The sequence below is a fragment of the Alligator mississippiensis genome, chromosome 10, assembly GCF_030867095.1.
Source record: "Alligator mississippiensis isolate rAllMis1 chromosome 10, rAllMis1, whole genome shotgun sequence".
Classification (NCBI taxonomy): Eukaryota; Metazoa; Chordata; order Crocodylia; family Alligatoridae; genus Alligator; species Alligator mississippiensis.
In genome coordinates, this window is record NC_081833.1 from 77,584,876 (window position 1) to 77,604,707 (window position 19,832).

The window sequence follows — 19,832 nt, forward strand, 5'->3', positions numbered from 1 at the left end:
TGTATCCTTCCTTCCTCCCCTTGCTCCCACATCTCAACCAGGTGAGGTAGGGGACCCATGTCAGTTTTGTACTTCCAGTGGCTGACTTAATGCATAACAATTGGTCTGTTGTGGTCACTGTGTGTTGTGAAAGGGGGACAGTAGGTGCGAGTGAGCTCCCTTGATTCCGAGGTCTTTATTGACAAGCAGCCTGAAGTGAATTTTCTGATCCTCTCTGCACCCACAAGACAAGGAACCAAGCTGTCTGTTTGAAACCTGAGAAAGTTGTGTGGTTTTCTCCTGCTTACATATTTTTCCCCCCCGCTTTTCCTAGAGGATGCCAGCCCCCATCAGACTGCGGGAGCTGATCCGGACCATCCGGACAGCACGGACCCAGGCAGAAGAGCGCGAGATGATCCAGAAGGAGTGTGCTGCTATTCGGTCATCCTTCAGAGAAGAGGATAACACGTACCGCTGCCGGAACGTGGCAAAGCTGCTGTACATGCACATGCTGGGCTACCCAGCGCATTTTGGACAGGTGAGTTGGGCTGGCACAGGCTTCTCTGCCACATCTGTTGTCTATCTCTGAGGATGGGTGGCAGTCCTGGGGGCCTTCCTTGATGTCATTCTTCTGGATCTGAACCAGCCAGTCCTGCTGCAGTTAAGTGTGTATATTCAGATCAGAACCTACCCATGGTTGCCCAGGCTCAGATAAAAAGTATTTTGAGTTCCCTGAAAATGTCCATCTTTCAGTGTGCTTTGGCTGTGGAGTGTGGGTGTGCAGTAGGTCAGTGTTTCTTGAACTGTAGCCCAGAAAACCAAGTGCCCAGTCTGTCAAGTGTCCTGTCTCTGGGTACAAGGGCATGTGCTTCAAAGAAGGGGTATGGAGCTTGTTTGTGCCCAGGCGCAAAAAGACAGATCTCTCTGCCCTATCTTAGCTAATGTGACTTGGAGAATATTAATCCATATAAATATCTAACACCATTTAGGAGTTGTCCTAAGCTCTTGGTCTCTCTTGTGGCTGTTCAGCTGTAGTAGTATTCATAGATGCATGGATACTTCCCCCCTGGGCCTGGGTATGAGAGGGGGAAGAGGCCAGGGAAGTGTAGACTAAGAATTCTTACAGAGTGCCTCACCCTAGAGCTGTCATGTAATCATTGTGAAAAAATCTGTCCTTTAAAGTTCCTTTCTGGTTGTACCTCAGCTAAGGGCTTCTAGGGTATGACAATGAGCTGCTGTGCAGCATATGCCAAGATAGATACCTGTGCTGGCTTCAGACAAGTTGGTAAGTCCTAAGTGGTACACTACTTGAGTCCTGGAAATTGTATGACTGCATCAGCAGGATGGAGCACCTTTCAGATGAGGCTGCATTACGTCTGTTTTTTGGGACTGGCTTAGTTGGACTTAGCTTGGGTATCTTTACACAGCTCTGCATTGTGTTATGAAAACTATCCTCAGTTTTCCCAGGGTCGTTTTCAGCCTGATGCAGTAGAAGATAAAAAATCTAGACCCATGGCTGCCTCCTTGGAGGTTACTACTTGTCCTTGGTGTAAATCCATTTATGGTCTGACTTGCAAGTTGCACTTGTGTGCAGAAAGCAGTAAGTGCACCAAAGCTGCACTAGGTCCCAGAAGCCCTCCGTGCGATTGGAGCAGTGAGCCTACACAGGGCGAGGTGAAACAGTCCTGCCTAACATAACACTCCTTGTTCTGTCCTTGGGTTGTTGACTTCCTCTCCCATGATACAGGGATGTTGTCCTACAGTTGGAGCCACTGTCAGAACAACTTTGTTTACACCTTGTCTCAGTCACATGTCTCTAATCTTATTAATTCATGTAGCCAAGCACCTTAGCTAAAGTGTGGAACTTGTTGCTATAGGAAATCATTAAGGCTAAGAACTTGAAAGCTTGAAAAAGGGATTAGATAGCCACATAGCTACTGAGAATAATTGACAGACTTCAAAATGGATATTAAACTTGACTGAACTAGCTACAGGCATGCCCGAGTGGGATTCCTGGCTGTGGTACACAAGTGGGACTCATTCACCTGATGGTTGCATCTTGCTTTAAACTGACTCTTTTGTTTCACAACTCAAACTACTTTCTAATTACAGATGCTAGAATGGTGGGGGGAGATAGGGCAGTTTATTCTGTATTGCTGCAAGGAGTCGTGATGGAGAGGGGCTGCCCTGCTGGCCTTTGGTTCTGATCTAATTTGGCAATTCTTGTATCCCTGTACTTGCTGCAGTGAAGATTTTCACAAGAGGCTCCAAGGCAGTTGTATGCAAAGCTTTGACCATCCTGCTTCATTAGAGCTTGGTGAAACTGGCAGAGTATTGGCTTCTTGAAGGAGTGGCTACCAAAGAACTAAGAAGCCTAGAGGTGGAGCGTGAGGGCATCTGCTTTGTGGCAGGATCTTGGAACTGCTTAAGAGTAGTGTTACCCAACAGTGGACCCTCCTGGGCTCTGGGCAGTTCAGTACTTCAGTCCCTGAAGAGAGCAAACTGGGAAGGGAAGCCACACGAGCTGGGGAGGTGATCTTGTGAAGGTTGAAGAGAGAGGTTTGACTTGGGCCAGTTTCCCTCTTTCTCAGTTCTAAGATGCGACTGAGTTTCTAGATTCATCAGCTTCAGGTCTAGAGGGGGAGGTCCCCAAAATGAAAGCCTAGTATGACAAAGATGCCAGGCAAGGTGACGGAAGATCTGCTTGCCTTTTTGGTCCTAGATGTGCCATGTCTTCCTGGCATATTGATTGGAAAAAGATAGCAGACTTTTTTTTCATCACCTTCCCTTTAAATGAAATGGATATAGTATTCTCAAGGTTTCTTCCATTAACTAGATCTAGTGAGAGCTCCAGCCTGGTCATGTTACTCAGCAGTGCTCTGCTTGAAGCCACTGTGCATATATTTGTATGCACAGGAAATTGGAGCTCACCAGCTGTTTCTCAGAGTATCAACAGTCCTGTATCTCTCATCCACAAATGTCTGGGGATAAATACCACAATGCCCTATTGTGGTCAACTCAGTGTTTCTTTAAAATTCATTCTGAAAAAGGAATGACTTAAGTTGCTGGTTCTGTCTGTTGCTTTTTAGTCTCTACACATTATTGATTCTTAGACTGTAGTTCATGAAGGCTTAGCAAATTAAGAGAATTAGAGAGAGTGTGTTCTATACTTGGTCTTTGGATGGCTTCCTCCAGGCTCACATATTCAATTGCCCTTTTTTGCAGGTGTCCCCTGATTCTCTCATTCTCTTCAGCCTTGTATTCCTGAAGTGCCTTTGTCTTTTCTTCCACCTACTCAGACTTGGTGGCACAAATTGCGCTTGCTTCTGTCCTCAAGCTTTCTCTTCTCATTCTGTTTTCCATGCCCAAGATCAAGGTGTCCATTTTAGACTTCTCATTCATTATGGTTGTCAGTAAATCCAACCATGATATTCCTCATGAAGTGCATCCTTTGCCATAGCTGAAACTCTGCCTTTGCCTTAGACATCTTGTCCCATTCACATGTGAAAATTATCTTCCTTACCAGTGGTTGAGCCACAATGTTAGTTTTCTTTCATTGCCCACATCAAACTCAGGCTCCTCATCTTCTTCTTCAGTGCCCTGCACTGTCCTGCCCCACCAATGATTCTTCAGACTCTCCAGATATTACATAGCAGCATCTAACTGCTCTTCATGTCTCCCTTCTGTGCTGGCCCTAGCTTCTGGAATTCCCTTTTGCTCTGTGTACATTCTCCCTTGAAACAGCCCTGTCACGAGGCTTGTCAGCCCTAGTCTGCCACAGAACTGTACTGCTGCTTTTCAAAGCACTGGAAGGAAAAACAAAGTTCTGCCTCCTCCCAGCTCCAGTGCTGTTAGAAGAGGTATATCCTGTACCCTGCAAATGGTCTGTTCTTGTGTGGACACCAGACCAGGCCTTTCTCTGGGTTTCAGAGTGGGAAGACTCAGCAGTATGTGGGTTGATCCCTTTGTTGGGATTAGCTCTTGGCTGCTCATGCCTGACTGCCTGCATGCTGGTTAGTGTTCCTGTTGGCAGTAAGACGCTGTAGTACTTGACAATAAGTTAGTAGGGTGGCTTTGCCCCAGTTGAGCTTGCCTCTGGCTGACTCATCTGTACACACCCCTACAGTGTTGTGTGGTCTTGTGCCAGGTCTTAAATTAACTTTCTAAAAACAGTTTAGTATGATTGGAATGTGTTTGATTGCTGTGACATGGGTCAAGAGATGCTGGTGTAGATCCTGGCCCTGCTACTGACTTGCACAGACCTTTTGCTATTTAAAATGGGGATGGCACTAGCCAGCATTTTGAAATACTTGATGGAGCAGTCTCTAAGCTCAAGAAGTAGTTTCTCTTGAAATACAGTCCATACTGACTTATCTCTCTCTTCTTTTGCAGTTGGAGTGCCTCAAGCTTATTGCCTCTCAGAAATTCACAGATAAGCGCATTGGGTACTTGGGTGCCATGCTACTGCTGGATGAGAGACAGGATGTACACCTCCTTATGACCAACTGCATCAAGAAGTAAGACTACCCTTTGCTTCCCCATCACAGGTGCATGGTGGCATTCCAGCACCGTAGTGCTCCTGGCAGCAACTTCTGGCATGTCTGTTTTCTAATGGCTTTTAGCAAAAAACAGGTGTCTTCAGTCTGGGAACTCTTATTTCACTGACTGTGTCAGGCCACTGTTGTGTTGTCTTCTGTATTGGGGGCTGCTCAGCTCCTTTAGAGGGAGGAGGCTGCTACAAATTGCTTTGATCCTGAAGGATTCCAGTTGTGGTTTGTATGGCGAGTACCCTTTGCATGGACCTTCCCTGTTTCTTAGACAGTCACTTTTGCTGATGTTGCATAACTGAGAATGGGAACATCCTGCTTCTAAAGGTTTCCCTAAGCGGGCAGTGCAGGAAGATGAAAGGGCTGAAATTGGCTTCATGCTGCTGGCAGAACAGCTTCTGGAGGCACTGGGAGAATGGTTACCTTGCGACAAACAAGCTGCAGTCAAGCAGGTCTGAGATAATGCAGTGTCCTTAGTCATGGTTACAAAGTGGGTGGACTTTGAGTCGGAGGATGTGGTTGCAATACAGCTGCAACTTGTAGGGGTCTTTCCCACTGAACAGGGCTGGAGAGAAAGACGGTATGCTTCTCAGCAGGAAAGCTTTGATTTGCATCAAGATGCAGGAAATCCTGTTGTTGAGACCCCAGCTTAGAGGTGGGAAAGGCTGGTGAGGCCTTCCCTGGAGTGTCCAGTGTTGACTGCTGCAGTTCAAGGAAGGCATGGACAGATTGGGAAGACTTCTTAGATTTTTGAGCTCTGGGGCAAGAGTGGCCTTGTTCTGTGTCTGTAGCGCAGTGGGATCCTGGTTTATGACAAATTTCTAGGTGCTGCAGTAATAAAGGTAGTAATTCATTTGGCAAAGGCTTGTGTGTAGAAGTGATCGAGTGTGGTGACATAACCAGAAGAGCAAAGTTAAGGTTGCCACACAGCCTGTGGTAGACGTCATAATGTTTGCGGATGGATGAGTAAAGGGCACATGCTGTTCAGTGGATTAACTTTTCATTGCCTTGTTTGTATGGATTTGTCCGGCATGTTTTGTACCTAGCAACCCCACTGCTTTGCATCGCTCCTTTTGTATCAAATAAGCATTTATAAAATGCCTTGAAAAAGAGTTGTGTGTTGGATGGTGTGGATGAAAGTCTTGCAAAAGATAGAAGTACTGGTGCTGATAGTTATGTGCTCTCAATCCCAATGGATCAGGGACATTGGGAGATGGGGAAGGAGACAGTAATCATTTGCCAAAGATAGAAACTATTATTGTCTACCCTGCTGGTAAGGTGCAGTAATAGCCACATGCTCCGAGTTACCTTGGGAAAGCTGCATGTCTCTTCCTTTCTGCTGCTGGTGTGATTTGCATTAGTATAGCAGCCCAAGGTCAGGTATACTGGGGTTGTCTCTCCTAACCCCGTGTATTTTAAACAAGTTTTGCTGGCTTTAACAGAGTCAGGATTCACCTCTTCATTAAGTTGTGAACAGATAGTATTTCTAAAGGTGATCAAACAAGAATGAAATAAGTAGGGCTGCCAAGGCAGGTGTGAGCTAAATTCAAAGGCTTTTGAGGTGAATGTAAGATGTAGGGAAGAGATCAAACTACACACAAAATTGGGAAGGCATAGAAACTGTTAATGAAAGATCACTGATAGGCAGACTACTTCTGGAAGAAAAACTAGGGCATAAATTCCTTTTTAAGCATATAGTTAAAGCGGTGTTCTAAAATAGTTACTGTTGGGTATCTCCATGATGCACGCAGAGACCTTGTCAAACTGTTTCTGGCACTAGATTCTTCCCCATTGTGTTGTCCCTGAACTGAAGTCTGGGGATCTTGGTGAGCTTTTTATTGATTTGTTTTTAGGGTAACATTGGTACAGGTGGTAGCAAATCCTTTTCTTGCTCTGGGCACTTAATTTTATGGCAGGATGGTGCCCTGTAATAGAAATTGGGTCTCCTTGAGAGCCCCAGCAACAGTGCCTCTTCAACAATTACTGGATCATGTATGGTGGACACAACTGGTTGGATCATTATTCTCATCAAGTAATCCTCGATGTCTCGGCATTTTGTTGGGAGGAGGTATCAAGTGGGGTTTTCCAGGGGTCTGTCCTGGGTCCAGTGTTGTTTAATATCTTCACTAATGGTTTGGATATGGGATCGAATTCATGCTGAGCAAAGTTGGGTGGAATCGTGGATGCTTCAGAGGGCAGAGGTAGGATCTAGAATAATCTGGAGAAATGGTCCACAATCAACCAGAAGACAGGCTCAGCAAAGACAGGTGCAAAGTCCTGTCTTTGGGACAGAATAACTGCATGCACAAATACAGGCTGGAGAATGACTGGCTAGGCTGCAGTGTTGCAGAGAAGGACTTGGGAGTAGTGGGGGAGTTGCATGGGACTGACCATAAGCTGAATATGAGCCAACAGTGCGCTCTTATTGTGGAGGTGGTGCAGGATGGGGGTAGCCAACAGCATCCTGGGTTGTATTAACAGGTGTGTTACTTGCAAATTGGGGAAAGCAATTTTTCTGCTCTATTCAGCACTGGTGAGGCCTTACCTGGAGTCATTTTGGGACCCACACTTCAAGAAGGATGTGGACAGTTTGGGAAGAGTCCAGTGCAGAGCAATAAAAATGATCAGGGGCCTGGAAAATGATACCTATGAGAGGCTGAAAGACCTGGGGTTCTTTAGACTGGGGAAGAGAATAGTTAGTTGGGATTTGATAACAGTTTTCAAATACCTGAAGGGTGATTATAGAGATGATGGAAGTGGGCTTTTCTCTGTGGCCATACAGGACAAAACTAGGAGCAAAAGCCTCAAGCTGGAGCAGGGGGAATTTAGGTTGGAGATTAGGAGGAACTTTTTCTGACGGTGAGGGTGGTCAGGCATTGGAATGGGCTACCTACGGAAGTTGTGGAACCTCCATCCTTAGAAACTTTCAAGAGTGGTTAGACAGACACTTAGCTGGGATGGTTTAGTCAGGAATGCTCCTGCTTTGAGCAGGGCACTGGACTAGATGACCTTGTGAGGTCTGTTCCAGCCTGACTTTCCTATGATCTTTTAAGCCATGACTTGTTGAACGAAACTCCTGTTCTCTGCTTTCTCTCCATCTGCAGTCCCATGTTCAGATTCACAGGTGAACACCAGCCAGTCTGCCAAGCCTCTGGGAGGCTGTTTTGAAAACTTTTGAACCAAAGTAACTTCTGTAACTGCCCTCCCTGCCACTCCTAGCCAGTGTATGCAGCTCTGTGTAGAATAGTAACAGACATTGACTCACTGTGAACTTGCACCCTGTATTATTGCATAGGGGGAAGGGGATGAAACTGGTGATCATTGTGATTAAGGGTCGCTGGCTTGCTGACCTCCACTCTGATAGGGTTCTTCTGCCCTGGCCTAGGACTGCCACAGATGTGTAGTACAAAACTATTTCTCATCCCAAAAGCGATGACCTTGCACCCTTGCTGCCTAAAAACATAACTCCTTACCTTGATGATAGTCACCTGTGTGGAGACCCTTCTAGTTTGCAGAAGGTTGGAAGGCTCCTTCCTTTTCTCCCCATCTTGTATGAAGCAGAGATGGCCTCTGTCACTGGCTGAAGCACCTGTGGCAGAAGGAACATCTGGGGAGGAGCGGCTGGGAACCGTCATGCTCCCAAAGGAGGAAATGAGGTTGTGCATGGCTGTGGTCCTCCCAGGTTGGTCCTTGTGCCCCAGTGCTGTGATACCTACTTGATAGTTTCTTGCAGGATACCTGCTTGATGGTCATTTCCCTTGTGCCCTTTCCAGAAGGCAGTGTGTGTTGGCAGATCATTTTGATGTGTATGACCACTGCTCTCCACCCTTATTCCAACAGCCTGGCTACCTGTCTAGTACAACACTTTGCTTCCCAGCCCATACCTACAGTCTGAGCTCTCTCCTGTACAGAGTTTCCTATGTGTATGCTGACTGGCTTGCTCTTGCTTTCTGTTTGCAGTGACCTTAATCACAGCACACAATATGTGCAGGGGCTGGCACTCTGCACCCTTGGCTGCATGGGCTCCTCAGAGATGTGCCGAGACCTTGCTGGAGAGGTGGAGAAACTCCTCAAAACCTCCAACTCTTACCTAAGGAAGAAGGTACATGGGGAGCTCCCAGAGCACTTGCTGGCTAAAGTGTGGGCAGACAGCAGACCCCGAAGATAGCTAGTGTGCTAGGTGGTCTGGAGCACTCCAGCTGGATGTTACTCGGACACCATGCCCTGGCAGAGGTAGAGGCCACAGATCCTTTCCTGAACACAGCAAAGAAAGCCTAGGTGGCAGTAGCACAGAACTCCTTACGTCGCGCATATGCAGCCTCTCACCTGCTGGGATCTTCCCTCTGACCTGGAGGAACGCCTCTAACAGTATGGGGCAGTTAGTTGATTGTCTTCTCCATTGTTGACCTTGATGCCTCTGATCGCACCAGTAAGGTTATCAGTTAAAATGTGGATGCAGATTTGAAGTTTTCTCAAATGGCTGTCAGGGAAGAGCTCCAAAGACAGCATATATGCAAGCTCTGAATGAGATGGGGGAGGCCACTGGCAGGTGCAGAGGCCCTAGCTAGGGTAGGCGCTGTTCTTGGCCACTGCTGGGGGAGATGCTTGGAGGAGGCTGGAAGCACCACAGGAGCGTGTGTGGTGCGATCAGCCTTGTCGTCTCTGACAGGAGGATGTGGAGGATAACCACAGATCCCCCCGGGTGCCTGGTGTCATGCCTGAACTTTCACCTTAGTGTGCTCAAAACTGAAATGTCCACAAGGCAAGAGCCAGGACTTGGTGGTCATGGGCAGGCTTTGCACATGAGAACATGCAGCACGTGTTAAGATAATGAACACACTTGTCTTGTTAGCTTTAATCTAGGAGTAGGCACCTCTGAAATCTCTGGTCCTGATGGCTACTCCTTGGAGTCAGCTGGCAACAGTCCACAGCAGGGAAGTACTTAACAATGCTGCTTTCCTCTTACAGGCAGCATTGTGTGCTGTGCATGTCATCAGGAAGGTGCCTGAACTCATGGAGATGTTCCTGCCAGCCACCAAAAACCTGCTGAATGAGAAGAACCATGGTAATGTCAGCAGGCAAGGACCTGCCTTGTCCTACCTGCTCCTCCCTGTAGGGGTTGCATATACTTACATCTAACCCAGCCTTTGGCTGAGAGCTATGGATGCTGTGTAGTTCTGTTTTTGTGAGAGCAGATGCTTTGCATAGGGCAGAAGGCAAAGAGCTAGAGGTGATTCTCTGCTTCTGTAGGAAGCTGCACAACATAATCCACAGACACTGGTATTTCTGTTGATTTGCCAAAGCACTTGCTGCTTTTCTTTCAAGGCAGATGAAATGGTAAATAAGATAGTGACTGTATCTGATGTGCTACTTAAAGGGCCTCTAGCAAAGTGGACTTTAATTTGTGGTATGTTTCTCCCTTGCAAGAACGGCCCTATGGGGTTCCATGTGAACCTCCTCTGAGCTCAAGGCACTCTTGCACAAGACCACAGACCTTCTGGCTGCTCAGGTTACAAGCCCCACCTGGGATCTGGCTTGTCTGTGACGTGACTGTATCAAGACAATACAGATGGAGCTGGTGAGCAAAACAGGATAGCGCTTAGCTTGTGTTCCCAGAGTGGCAGGATCTCAGTAGTGCTCTTGGGACTAGATGAATTGCATGGTTCTTGCAATGCAAAACAGGCTGCTGAGCAAGAAGGGGCCACTTTACATAGCTGTTCTTTGGACCCAGAACAGTCTTGGTCAGAGAATAACTTTTTTGCAAGCTTGAAATGTGTTGTTTTGGATGCTGTTTTCTGCACCTCTCTTCTGAGTTGAAGTGCTTGTTCAGGTGTAGCATTTAAGGACAACTATCCAAACATTGGACACCTTGTCCTTTCATATCAAACCATGCCTGATATCACATAGTCCATTCTCCTAGTTCACACACCTGCCCTCCTATGCCGTGGGAATAGAGGGGTGTGACAGCAGCCCTGAGACAGGGTCAGCAAATCTAGGGAGTAAGAAAAGCAGCTCCATGCAAGTGCAGTGAACAGGTTTTGCTTCCTCAACCTCTTACATTAGCCTGCATCTTGCTGTCTGCCTTGTCTGTGTAGCATATAATCCCCTCTAGACAGGGCCCTTTTCTGTCTAGCTGCTACTCCACTACAAACTATGTATGCTTGCTGGCTTTTGGGGCCTGCTGCAAATGCAGTGCATCTCCTTTTGGACAGAACAGCTCAGGTGAGGGACATTATAGATCTGCAGCTTCTGTTTTCTGGTGTTTGTGGCTTTCATCTTTATCAGGCCTGGAGCCTTTGTAAGATAAACGCAGCTAGTTTTTGTTTCTGGCCTTACAGGTGTTCTTCACACATCAGTTGTCCTTCTCACAGAGATGTGTGAGAGAAGCCCAGACATGCTAGCACACTTCAGAAAGGTAAGTGCAAAGTTTCACTAGTGTTGCTGATAGTTCACGTATTCTTTCTGGGCTGACATCATCCTTCCTTGCTCATGGCCAAACGAGTGTGAACAGAAGCTTGACCAAAATCCATGTCTAGTTTTGCGTGAGGAACACGAGACTGCTGTATGTTTTGTGCTTCACAAATATTTTAACACGTTATACACACAATCACAAATTGAATTGGGAATCTTCTGTGTGATCATTCTTGAGTGTCCTTGTGAAAGAGGTAAGTTGTTAGCAGCTGATGGATCGCTTTCATGCATGTTCAGTATAAAACTTGCAGCGAGTTCTGTCACCTGTATTCAGGGGAATCCCATTTCTTCTGTACCTGGTTATACAAAGGCCTCAGGAGTGGGATATCTTTTATCTCCTTCTATGTAATTAATGAGAAGGGGGCTAAAGTAAAAGTTACACTTCACACGTGAGCCTTAGTCTTACATGCTTGTCTTTGCACGTGCCGGATGTGAAGCACTTGCAATACAGTTCCTATCCACCTTGCAGGTGGTACCGAGGGCCTTGCCCCAGGGTTGCCAGGGTAGCGGGTGAGAGTTCAAGAGCCAACAGTGTCCTTCCCAGGGCTAGAAAGGGATGCTCTTCTGTTACAGCACTCTCTACTTGGCACCAGTCTCTTGCCCCTGCCTGCTGTAACCTCTTGCTGTGTCTACTGCTTTCAGAATTTAACTGTAGAACTGTAACTTCCTTCAGAAGTGGTTGGAAGGCCTCCTCGGCACATGGTTCCAATCCCTTTGGGCAAGGGAGGAACTGGAAACCAAGCAAAAGCTGATGGAGCCAGTTGCTGCGCTGACCACTCCTAGCAACAAGCTCCTTTGGCCTGCATGGCCAGTACATGTTCTTCTTGAGGCCTGGGCATGTTGCCATGTTGGAGCTGGGGTTCTCCCTGCCCCCAGCCATGTGTGCCAGAGGAGAGGCATGTGTGATGGGGCGATGGAAGTGCCTGGAGACGTTGCCCATCGCAGTCTCTCCTTAGCGGCTAATGCAGCGCTGGGAGAGCAGTGAGGCACTGAGTCTAATGCCTGTACCAGGTCCTTGTTTTGGTTGCGCTCTCTTCTAGCCATCTCTCTTGTGGTGGTTTATGCTGTGGACAGTATGACACTGGACTGTCCCTAATGCCTGCTTCGTCTGTTTTGTCCCTCTTGTCTGTTTGGAATCCTGCTCTGTGTTAGAATGAGAAGGTAAGCATTAACTTTTCTAGATGATGCATGCTGGCGTGGGTCTGTAGAGGCTGCTTTGTGTCCAGTCACCACATGGAGGCATCATGCCTCCATGCTGCCTTTGTGACTAATGTCACGTGCTAGTTCAGCCCTGCTGTCTAACATGTTTGTTGTGGTCCAGTCGTGTCCTGTCACTAAACTCCTGTGTCTGCAGCAGCCCTGGATCTCAGTTGTAGCCACTCAGATTGAACCTGCTTTGGTTTGTTTGCTTGTTTGAGGAGCACTAGGAACCTCGTGGGGTGCTTCTGCATGGGAGCCTGGGCGTATTCTCCTTGCTGCAATGTGGGCTTTGCTTCACCAGCTCTGGGGAATTTGAACCCTGCCCTTTTATACAAGGGCCAGCAGGTTTAGTAGCCCTGGGAAGCATACAGGGGATCACAGGCCACCTTGTTCAGAACAGGCACACTCCACATACTTGGCTTATTACTCCTCACCTTGGAGCAGCTGGCTGTAGGGATGGAAGGTGGGGCAGCAACTGACCTTTATGGCTGTAGCCTTTCCCTCTGTTTGTCCTGTCATCAGTCCTAGTCGCATGCCCTGTGCATAAGAAAGCCAAGTGCGAAGCGGGGCTCCAAGAATGCTCGTGCACACAAGTCCCGTGGGAGGGGAGTCCTCTGCCTGTCCCTTGCAGGCAGCTAGTAGAAAACCACACCTCCCTCAGGTTGGAAGGAAAGTGCCCTTTTCAGTCATTTCTACAGGGGCCTCTGGAAGGCTTCCAAGGTCTTGGGGAGAGGCAGAAAAGCGACAGGGCCAGCTGAAACCTACAAGTGGAAGTGGTCCTTGTTGGCAGAGCATCTTGATGGCACGGGACATTGCCCACAGTGTATGTTCTGTGCTGCTGGAGCACTGCAGATCAGCTCAGCTCTGCACTGCTACCAAACTGCCAGACCCTGTCTGCTGACCAGTGCCCCTTCTCTGGAGCACACAGTCCCTGTCCCTGCCCCCTCGGCAGCCTGCCGGGGTCCAGCAGTCAGTCCTGCTGGCAGAAAAGACTGCAGTGGAGGTGGCTGATTAGGAAGTTCTCATGCTAGCTTCTGTACTCACTGGAAAGAATGGGATGGGAGGGTTTAGTTTTAGTTTCAGCTGCAGAGCTACTAGGTTGACTTTAACATCACAGCAAGTCGCCTGGCAATCAGGCTGCAGCACCACTGCACGAGAAAAGTTCTCGTAGAAGGGAGAGAGTAAAACGGGGGCTATTGCATCACCCCTCTCCCTCCCTGCCCACTCTGTGCTGTACCAGTCCACCTCTATTAGTAACAGGAGGATTTTGGCAGGAAGTAGCGATTTAATAGGCCTCTGTTTATCTCCTATGCAATGCACACCTGCTATGTGATGTTTTGTTGCAAACATACAGCAGGCCTGTGGCAACTGGCCCGTGGAATCCTGACCCCAGTGCTGTGGTCACTAGCATGCGCCCTCATTGCCCTAATCGGAGAATGCCCCTGGAGCTATGCGCTGCCTCAGAACAGTGCCATTATAGATTCATAGATGTTAGGGTCGGAAGGGACCTCAATAGATCATCGAGTCCGACCCCCTGCATAAGCAGGAAAGAGTGCTGGGTCTAGATGACCCCAGCTAGATACTCATCTAACCTCCTCTTGAAGACCCCCAGGGTAGGGGAGAGCACCACCTCCCTTGGGAGCCCGTTCCAGACCTTGGCCACTCGAACTGTGAAGAAGTTCTTCCTAATGTCCAATCTAAATCTGCTCTCTGCTAGCTTGTGGCCGTTATTTCTTGTAACCCCCGGGGGCGCCTTGGTGAATAAATACTCACCAATTCCCTTCTGTGCCCCCGTGATGAACTTATAGGCAGCCACAAGGTCGCCTCTCAACCTTCTCTTGCGGAGGCTGAAAACATCCAGTTTCTCTAGCCTCTCCTCGTAGGGCTTGGTCTGCAGGCCCTTAACCATACGAGTGGCCCTTCTCTGGACCCTCTCCAGGTTATCTGCATCCTTCTTGAAGTGCGGCGTCCAGAATTGCACGCAGTACTCCAACTGCGGTCTGACCAGCGCCCGATAGAGGGGAAGTATCACCTCCTTGGACCTATTCGTCATGCATCTGCTGATGCACGATAAAGTGCCATTGGCTTTTCTGATGGCTTCGTCACACTGCTGGCTCATGTTTATCTTGGAGTCCACTAGGACTCTAAGATCCCTTTCCACCTCTGTGCCACCCAGCAGGTCATTCCCTAGGCTGTAGGTGTGCTGGACATTTTTCCTCCCTAGGTGCAGCACTTTGCATTTCTCCTTGTTGAACTGCATCCTGTTGTTTTCTGCCCACTTGTCCAACCTATCCAGGTCTGCCTGCAGCTGTTCCCTGCCCTCCGGCGTGTCCACTTCTCCCCATAGCTTTGTGTCATCTGCAAACTTGGACAGAGTACATTTCACTCCCTCGTCCAAGTCGCTGATGAAGACATTAAAGAGTATCGGTCCAAGGACCGAGCCCTGCGGGACCCCACTGCCCACACCCTTCCAGGTCGAGACCAACCCATCCACCACGACTCTTTGGGTGCGACCCTCTAGCCAATTTGCCACCCACCAGACTGTGTAGTCATCCACATCACAGCCTCTTAGCTTGTTCACCAGTATGGGGTGGGATACCGTATCGAAGGCCTTCCTGAAGTCTAAGTATACGACATCCACCCCTCCTCCTGTGTCCAGGCGTTTCGTAACCTGGTCATAGAAAGAGACTAGATTGGTCAGGCACGATCTGCCCACCACAAACCCATGCTGGTTTCCCCTCAGCATAATTTGCCCTGCCAGGCTCTCACAAATGTGAGCCTTGATAATTTTTTCAAAGACTTTACCAAGGATGGAGGTGAGACTGACTGGCCTATAGTTGCCCGGGTCCTCCTTCCTCCCTTTTTGAAAATGGGGACCACATTAGCCCTTTTCCAGTCCTCCGGGACTTGGCCTGTGCACCACGAGCGTTCGAATATTCCCGCCAGTGGCTCTACAATGATGTCGGCCAGTGCCTTCAACACCCTCGGATGGAGCCCATCTGGGCCTGCCGATTTAAAGGCATCCAGTTCTTCCAAGTGACTCTGCACCACCTCAGGATTTATGTATGGAAGTCTGGCGCCTTGCTGCTGCCTCTCCACAACCCCAGTGAGAGACTTGTCGTGCCCCTCACTTAGGAACACTGAGGCAAAGAACTCATTGAGGAGTTCAGCCTTGTCCCTCCTGTCCGTCACCAATTGTTTCTGCCCATTTAGCAGGGGTCCTATTCCTCCCTGGGCCTTCCTTTTACTCCCAATATATCTAAAAAACAATTTCTTGTTGTCTTTTACTTGGGTTGCCATCCTCAGCTCCATGGTAGCTTTGGCCCGCCTAACTGCCTCCCTACAAGCACGAGCAGAGGAGGTATATTCATCTTTAGTGATCTCACCTTGTTTCCACTTTTTATGTGCTCCCCTTTTGGCCCTTAGGCTGCCCTGGATTTCTCTGGTCAGCCATGGAAGCCTCCTGGCCCCTTTCCCTTTTTTGCCTCGCTCAGGGATCATCTTGCTTTGTGCCCAAAGGATCGTTTCCTTAAGGCACAGCCACCCTTCTTGGGCTCCTATCCCTTCAAAACTCCTACTCTGCAGTGCTTCTTTGACTAATCGCCTGAGTGCATTGAGATCAGCTTCCCTAAAGTCTAGCTCTTTCACCCTACTAGTTACCTTACCCACTCGATGTCTTATGTTGAATTCTATTATTAGGTGATCACTGTCTCCCAAATGGCTACTGATCTGTTATGTTGCTCCCAGTCCTAGAGTTGGTCTCATTAAGGAGACCCCTGTCTCTGCTCCCTCCATCTTTAGCACTGTCAGTCAAGCTGTTGCATAGAGATGCCACCTTCCTAAAGGCAGACACAGGCTGGGATTGGGAAGCTGTCCCCAGAGACCCAGGCCAGCACACCTGCAGGATCTACGCTCTTGCTGTAATGTTCTAGCCCCTGTAGTTCAAAAGGTTTCCAGGTCTGAGCAGAACAGGCTGCAGCATTGTCTTCCTGAATCAATGGGCAGTTTTGGCGCTGCTGCTGCAGGCCAGAGCCTTGAATACAGGTTCACAGCTGCTACCCAGAACCTCTGAGCAGCAGTGGAAATGAGGGCAATTGGGCCAGCATCGTGTGGGTAGACCTGTGAGCAGCAAGGGCAGGGTTTGGTGGCAGGCTCTGGATCCAGCAGGGGAAGAGCTGCCCACTAATGGATTCTGGGGGAGGGAGACAAGGTGGAGAATCTCTTTCCAGGGTCTTGTGGACAATCCAAGAGGGAGAGGAGGGAAGAAAATGCTCCTTCTTCCATCAGAGTTAGGGTGACCATTGCTAGATCTTCCTGCTTCTGCAGTGTCACAGAGCCCTCAGGATCAGGACTTTTTGTAACCGAGGTGTGGTCTCTTCCCTATGGAATAGAGCCCAAAGGAGCCAGAGGGTGATGTGGAAGTGCTCTGCAGCCAGGTCGGGGACAGCACAGAAGTCCCAGCCCCCTCCTTTCCACCTGCTACTGGCAGGGGGTTGCATTCTTCCTGTATGGCATTGAGAGCAGCTCTACAAATGTCTGTATTGACTGAGAGCTGGCAGGACAGCGCTCTGAGCAGCTGTGGTAGGGGTCAGCACCTGGCCAGAGGTTTGGGTGTCCCCTTGCTGAGTCATGGGTATTCGGAGAAGGCTTCCCTAGTACCATGGGCTGGGCTGCATGAGGGAGGATCTGTATACTGCCCTCACATCCAAGTGCAGGGCTCATTCTTGGATCCCTACTTCAAAAGTGTGAGGAGGGTCTAACTGCATGGAGTATCTGATGACTTTCTTTCTCTCTCTCTCAGCTTGTACCCCAGTTAGTTCGTATCCTAAAAAACCTTATCATGTCTGGATATTCACCAGAGCATGATGTGTCTGGGATCAGTGACCCCTTCCTGCAGGTAAGGACTGGAGAAGGTCGTGACTAGCTATATCTCCATTGCTGTTTGGGGGTTTGGCATCTGTGCTCCTAGCACATTGTGCAAGCTCTTGGTTGGGGGAGGAGGGGGAGCACGGCTCCTAGCCTCATTGGGGTTCTCAGTTCTGTTTCCTGGTCCTTGTGGTTCTGGTTCTGAGGGAGGAGACATAAGCACAATAAAAATTGTGGACCTAGGAATGATCCCGTCAAGGGAAGAGGGCTCGGATCCTCCTCTCTGCTCTAAAGCAGACAACTGGTTTCATTGCCAGATCGCATCTGACCTGCGTCTCCTGTGCTTTTCTATTAGATGCGGTAGGCACTTGTCTGATGTGATGGAATTTCCTGCATTTTGTCCTTCCAGGTGCGGATCCTGCGGTTACTAAGAATTCTGGGACGCAATGATGATGACTCAAGTGAAGCAATGAATGACATACTTGCACAGGTGAGGCCTGCCAGGCTAAGCTGAGATTCAGCCAGAATTGTCCCTTTTAACTTCATTTTGCTACTTTTAGTGAGTGTGGTTTCCCAGTACTTCACATGGGATGACTAGTCTTTCCCTGCAGCAACAGGTGGTGGCTCTCATTATGCAGGTGTAGGCTCCTACGGGCTGTGATTTTTGTCCTGGCAAAAATAAATCTGGGAAGATAAATGTGGGAAGATAGTGCCCTGCTTTCACAGAACAACAGAATACTGGTAGGCTGCTGTGCACCTTCCAGATACTGGCTATAGTTACTTTTTCTTTGGTTTCTTCCAGGTCGCTACCAATACAGAAACAAGTAAAAATGTGGGAAATGCCATTCTCTACGAGACTGTGCTGACTATCATGGACATCAAGTCTGAGAGCGGACTGCGAGTATGTAGCCCTTACCCTGGTGCTCTTTGCCAGGCGCATGGGAGTTTAGCTGTGAGGTGACTGATTCAATGGAGCACATCTCCTGGGGCTGGGCATGCCAGAAAGCCTGTGAAGGCTAACTGTTATGCTTAACTTTCCTCAAGTAGTGAGGCCCAGAGTGAATTCACTGCCTCTGGGGGAGAGACTTTTCTAAAGAGAGCAGCCTGCTGCTATGTATGGCATCTGGTTTGCTGGTATATGGAGTTCTCTCCTGCCTCTCGGCTAAACCCCTGCTAGTAACTTTGGCAGCAAGAGGCTGAGGGTTTGTGGAGCAGTGATGCAAAATAGTAGCCTCTTGTGGACACTAACCATCTCGAACTCTTTCTGCAGGTGTTAGCCATTAACATCCTAGGCCGTTTCCTGTTAAATAATGACAAAAATATTAGGTAAGTTCAATGGGGAGTGTGTCAGAGGTGGAGGAGTATGTGGGATACTGTTTTGTGAAAATTCTGCCAAAGCAGAGTAGCATAAGACCAAGTGGTGGCAAGTGCTGAAGGTGTGGATGTGGCAAACTGGCATTCACAACTATGTTATGCTTCCACGTCTGTCCTCGTATCTGATCCTGGCCCTTTGCTTCCTGGCCAGCGGGTCTGGAACTATTGCCTGATGTCCTGTAATGGTACAGATAAGGCTTATTCCAGTAGCCAATGAAGTTGCTTGCTTTCCTTTCTTGGCTGAAGCAGCAGTAGGCAGTTTGATCTGGGCTGGTATGAGGATTCCAGACTCACTCTGCTTTATACACTGGACTACATAGCAGACTACAGTATAGTCCTTTCACAGCACTGAGGAAGTGAGCTGAAGTTCATAAAAGATTGTGCGCTCTATATATCTTATTTGGCCTATAAGGTGCATATTTACCCTGGCTTTTGCGTGAGGACTCTGAGCCAGAGTGCTGCTTGTCCAGGTGAATGAGCCGTGTGTTGGTGGCAGCAGTGTAGCCAACCCTCCAGGTTGAAAGGGTCTGATTCGACTCTGGTATGCAAATTGCATACACCAATTGGAGACCCTCCTTTGGGCAGGGCAGATAGCAGCATGCTACATTTCCTTTGGCTCTCAGTGGCATGGGGCCATCCATGTTGCTTTGTCAGAGAAAGGGTAACATTTTTTACAACGAAAGAGGATGGCTAGAGTTAACGTGGGATTCTGCCTTGTGTTCTTATCCCAGATACGTAGCCTTGACATCTTTGTTGAAGACAGTGCAGACGGATCACAATGCGGTCCAGCGGCACAGAAGTACCATTGTGGATTGCCTGAAGGATCTGGATGTTTCCATTAAACGGTAACTGCACAATTGGTGAACTGGATGAGTCCTGATTGCACTGTGGGCTGTGAGAGGGGAGAGGCAGGTTAACTGTTCAGGATAATGTAGACTTGTGCTGTGGAACACGGGAGTTCGGACTGAGCCTCAAACTGACTTGTGTCAAATGCAGTTTGCCTCTTCTTGGTAAAGCCCCCCTTCAGCTGTAAATGCTCCACATGCCAGAAGCAAGGCTTGGTCTGTGATGTTTTTTATTCAATCAGCTCTCCAGTTGGGGGAGAGACTTGCACCTGAAAACTGCTCAGAGTGCCTTCCCTCAGCTCTAGGGAGGAAGCAGATGCTGCAAGCTAAGGAGCAATGGCTTTTTTAACTCCTTGTGTACAGCTTATCTGATGTCCCCCCCAGCTATGTATTTGGTTCATTAAATGATATCACCCAACAGACCTTGCTTCCCTCATGCTCCCTGGACCATTGGAGCTACAGTGACACCATGACCTTATTACTGCATGTCCAGAGCAGCTCTGTTCTGTGTGGAGGACTAGACAGCTCTGCACTGTTCTGGGTTTTATGC

The 19,832-nt window shown here is 48.6% G+C and overlaps 1 protein-coding gene across 2 annotated transcripts in view; it reads left to right on the forward strand.

Annotated features, from left to right (window-relative positions):
* The window catches only part of AP1G1 (adaptor related protein complex 1 subunit gamma 1), a 47,234-nt gene that overhangs the window by 11,691 nt on the left and 15,711 nt on the right, over nt 1–19,832 (forward strand). For both annotated transcript variants that reach the window (XM_059714018.1, XM_059714019.1), the window contains exons 2-11: nt 314–517; nt 4,372–4,496; nt 8,487–8,628; nt 9,495–9,591; nt 10,865–10,941; nt 16,999–17,094; nt 17,473–17,553; nt 17,866–17,964; nt 18,334–18,389; nt 19,169–19,282. In XM_059714018.1, the coding sequence (XP_059570001.1) occupies nt 317–517; nt 4,372–4,496; nt 8,487–8,628; nt 9,495–9,591; nt 10,865–10,941; nt 16,999–17,094; nt 17,473–17,553; nt 17,866–17,964; nt 18,334–18,389; nt 19,169–19,282 (1,088 nt within the window). In that variant the 5' untranslated portion in view covers nt 314–316. The remainder of the gene's footprint in view (nt 1–313; nt 518–4,371; nt 4,497–8,486; nt 8,629–9,494; nt 9,592–10,864; nt 10,942–16,998; nt 17,095–17,472; nt 17,554–17,865; nt 17,965–18,333; nt 18,390–19,168; nt 19,283–19,832) is intronic.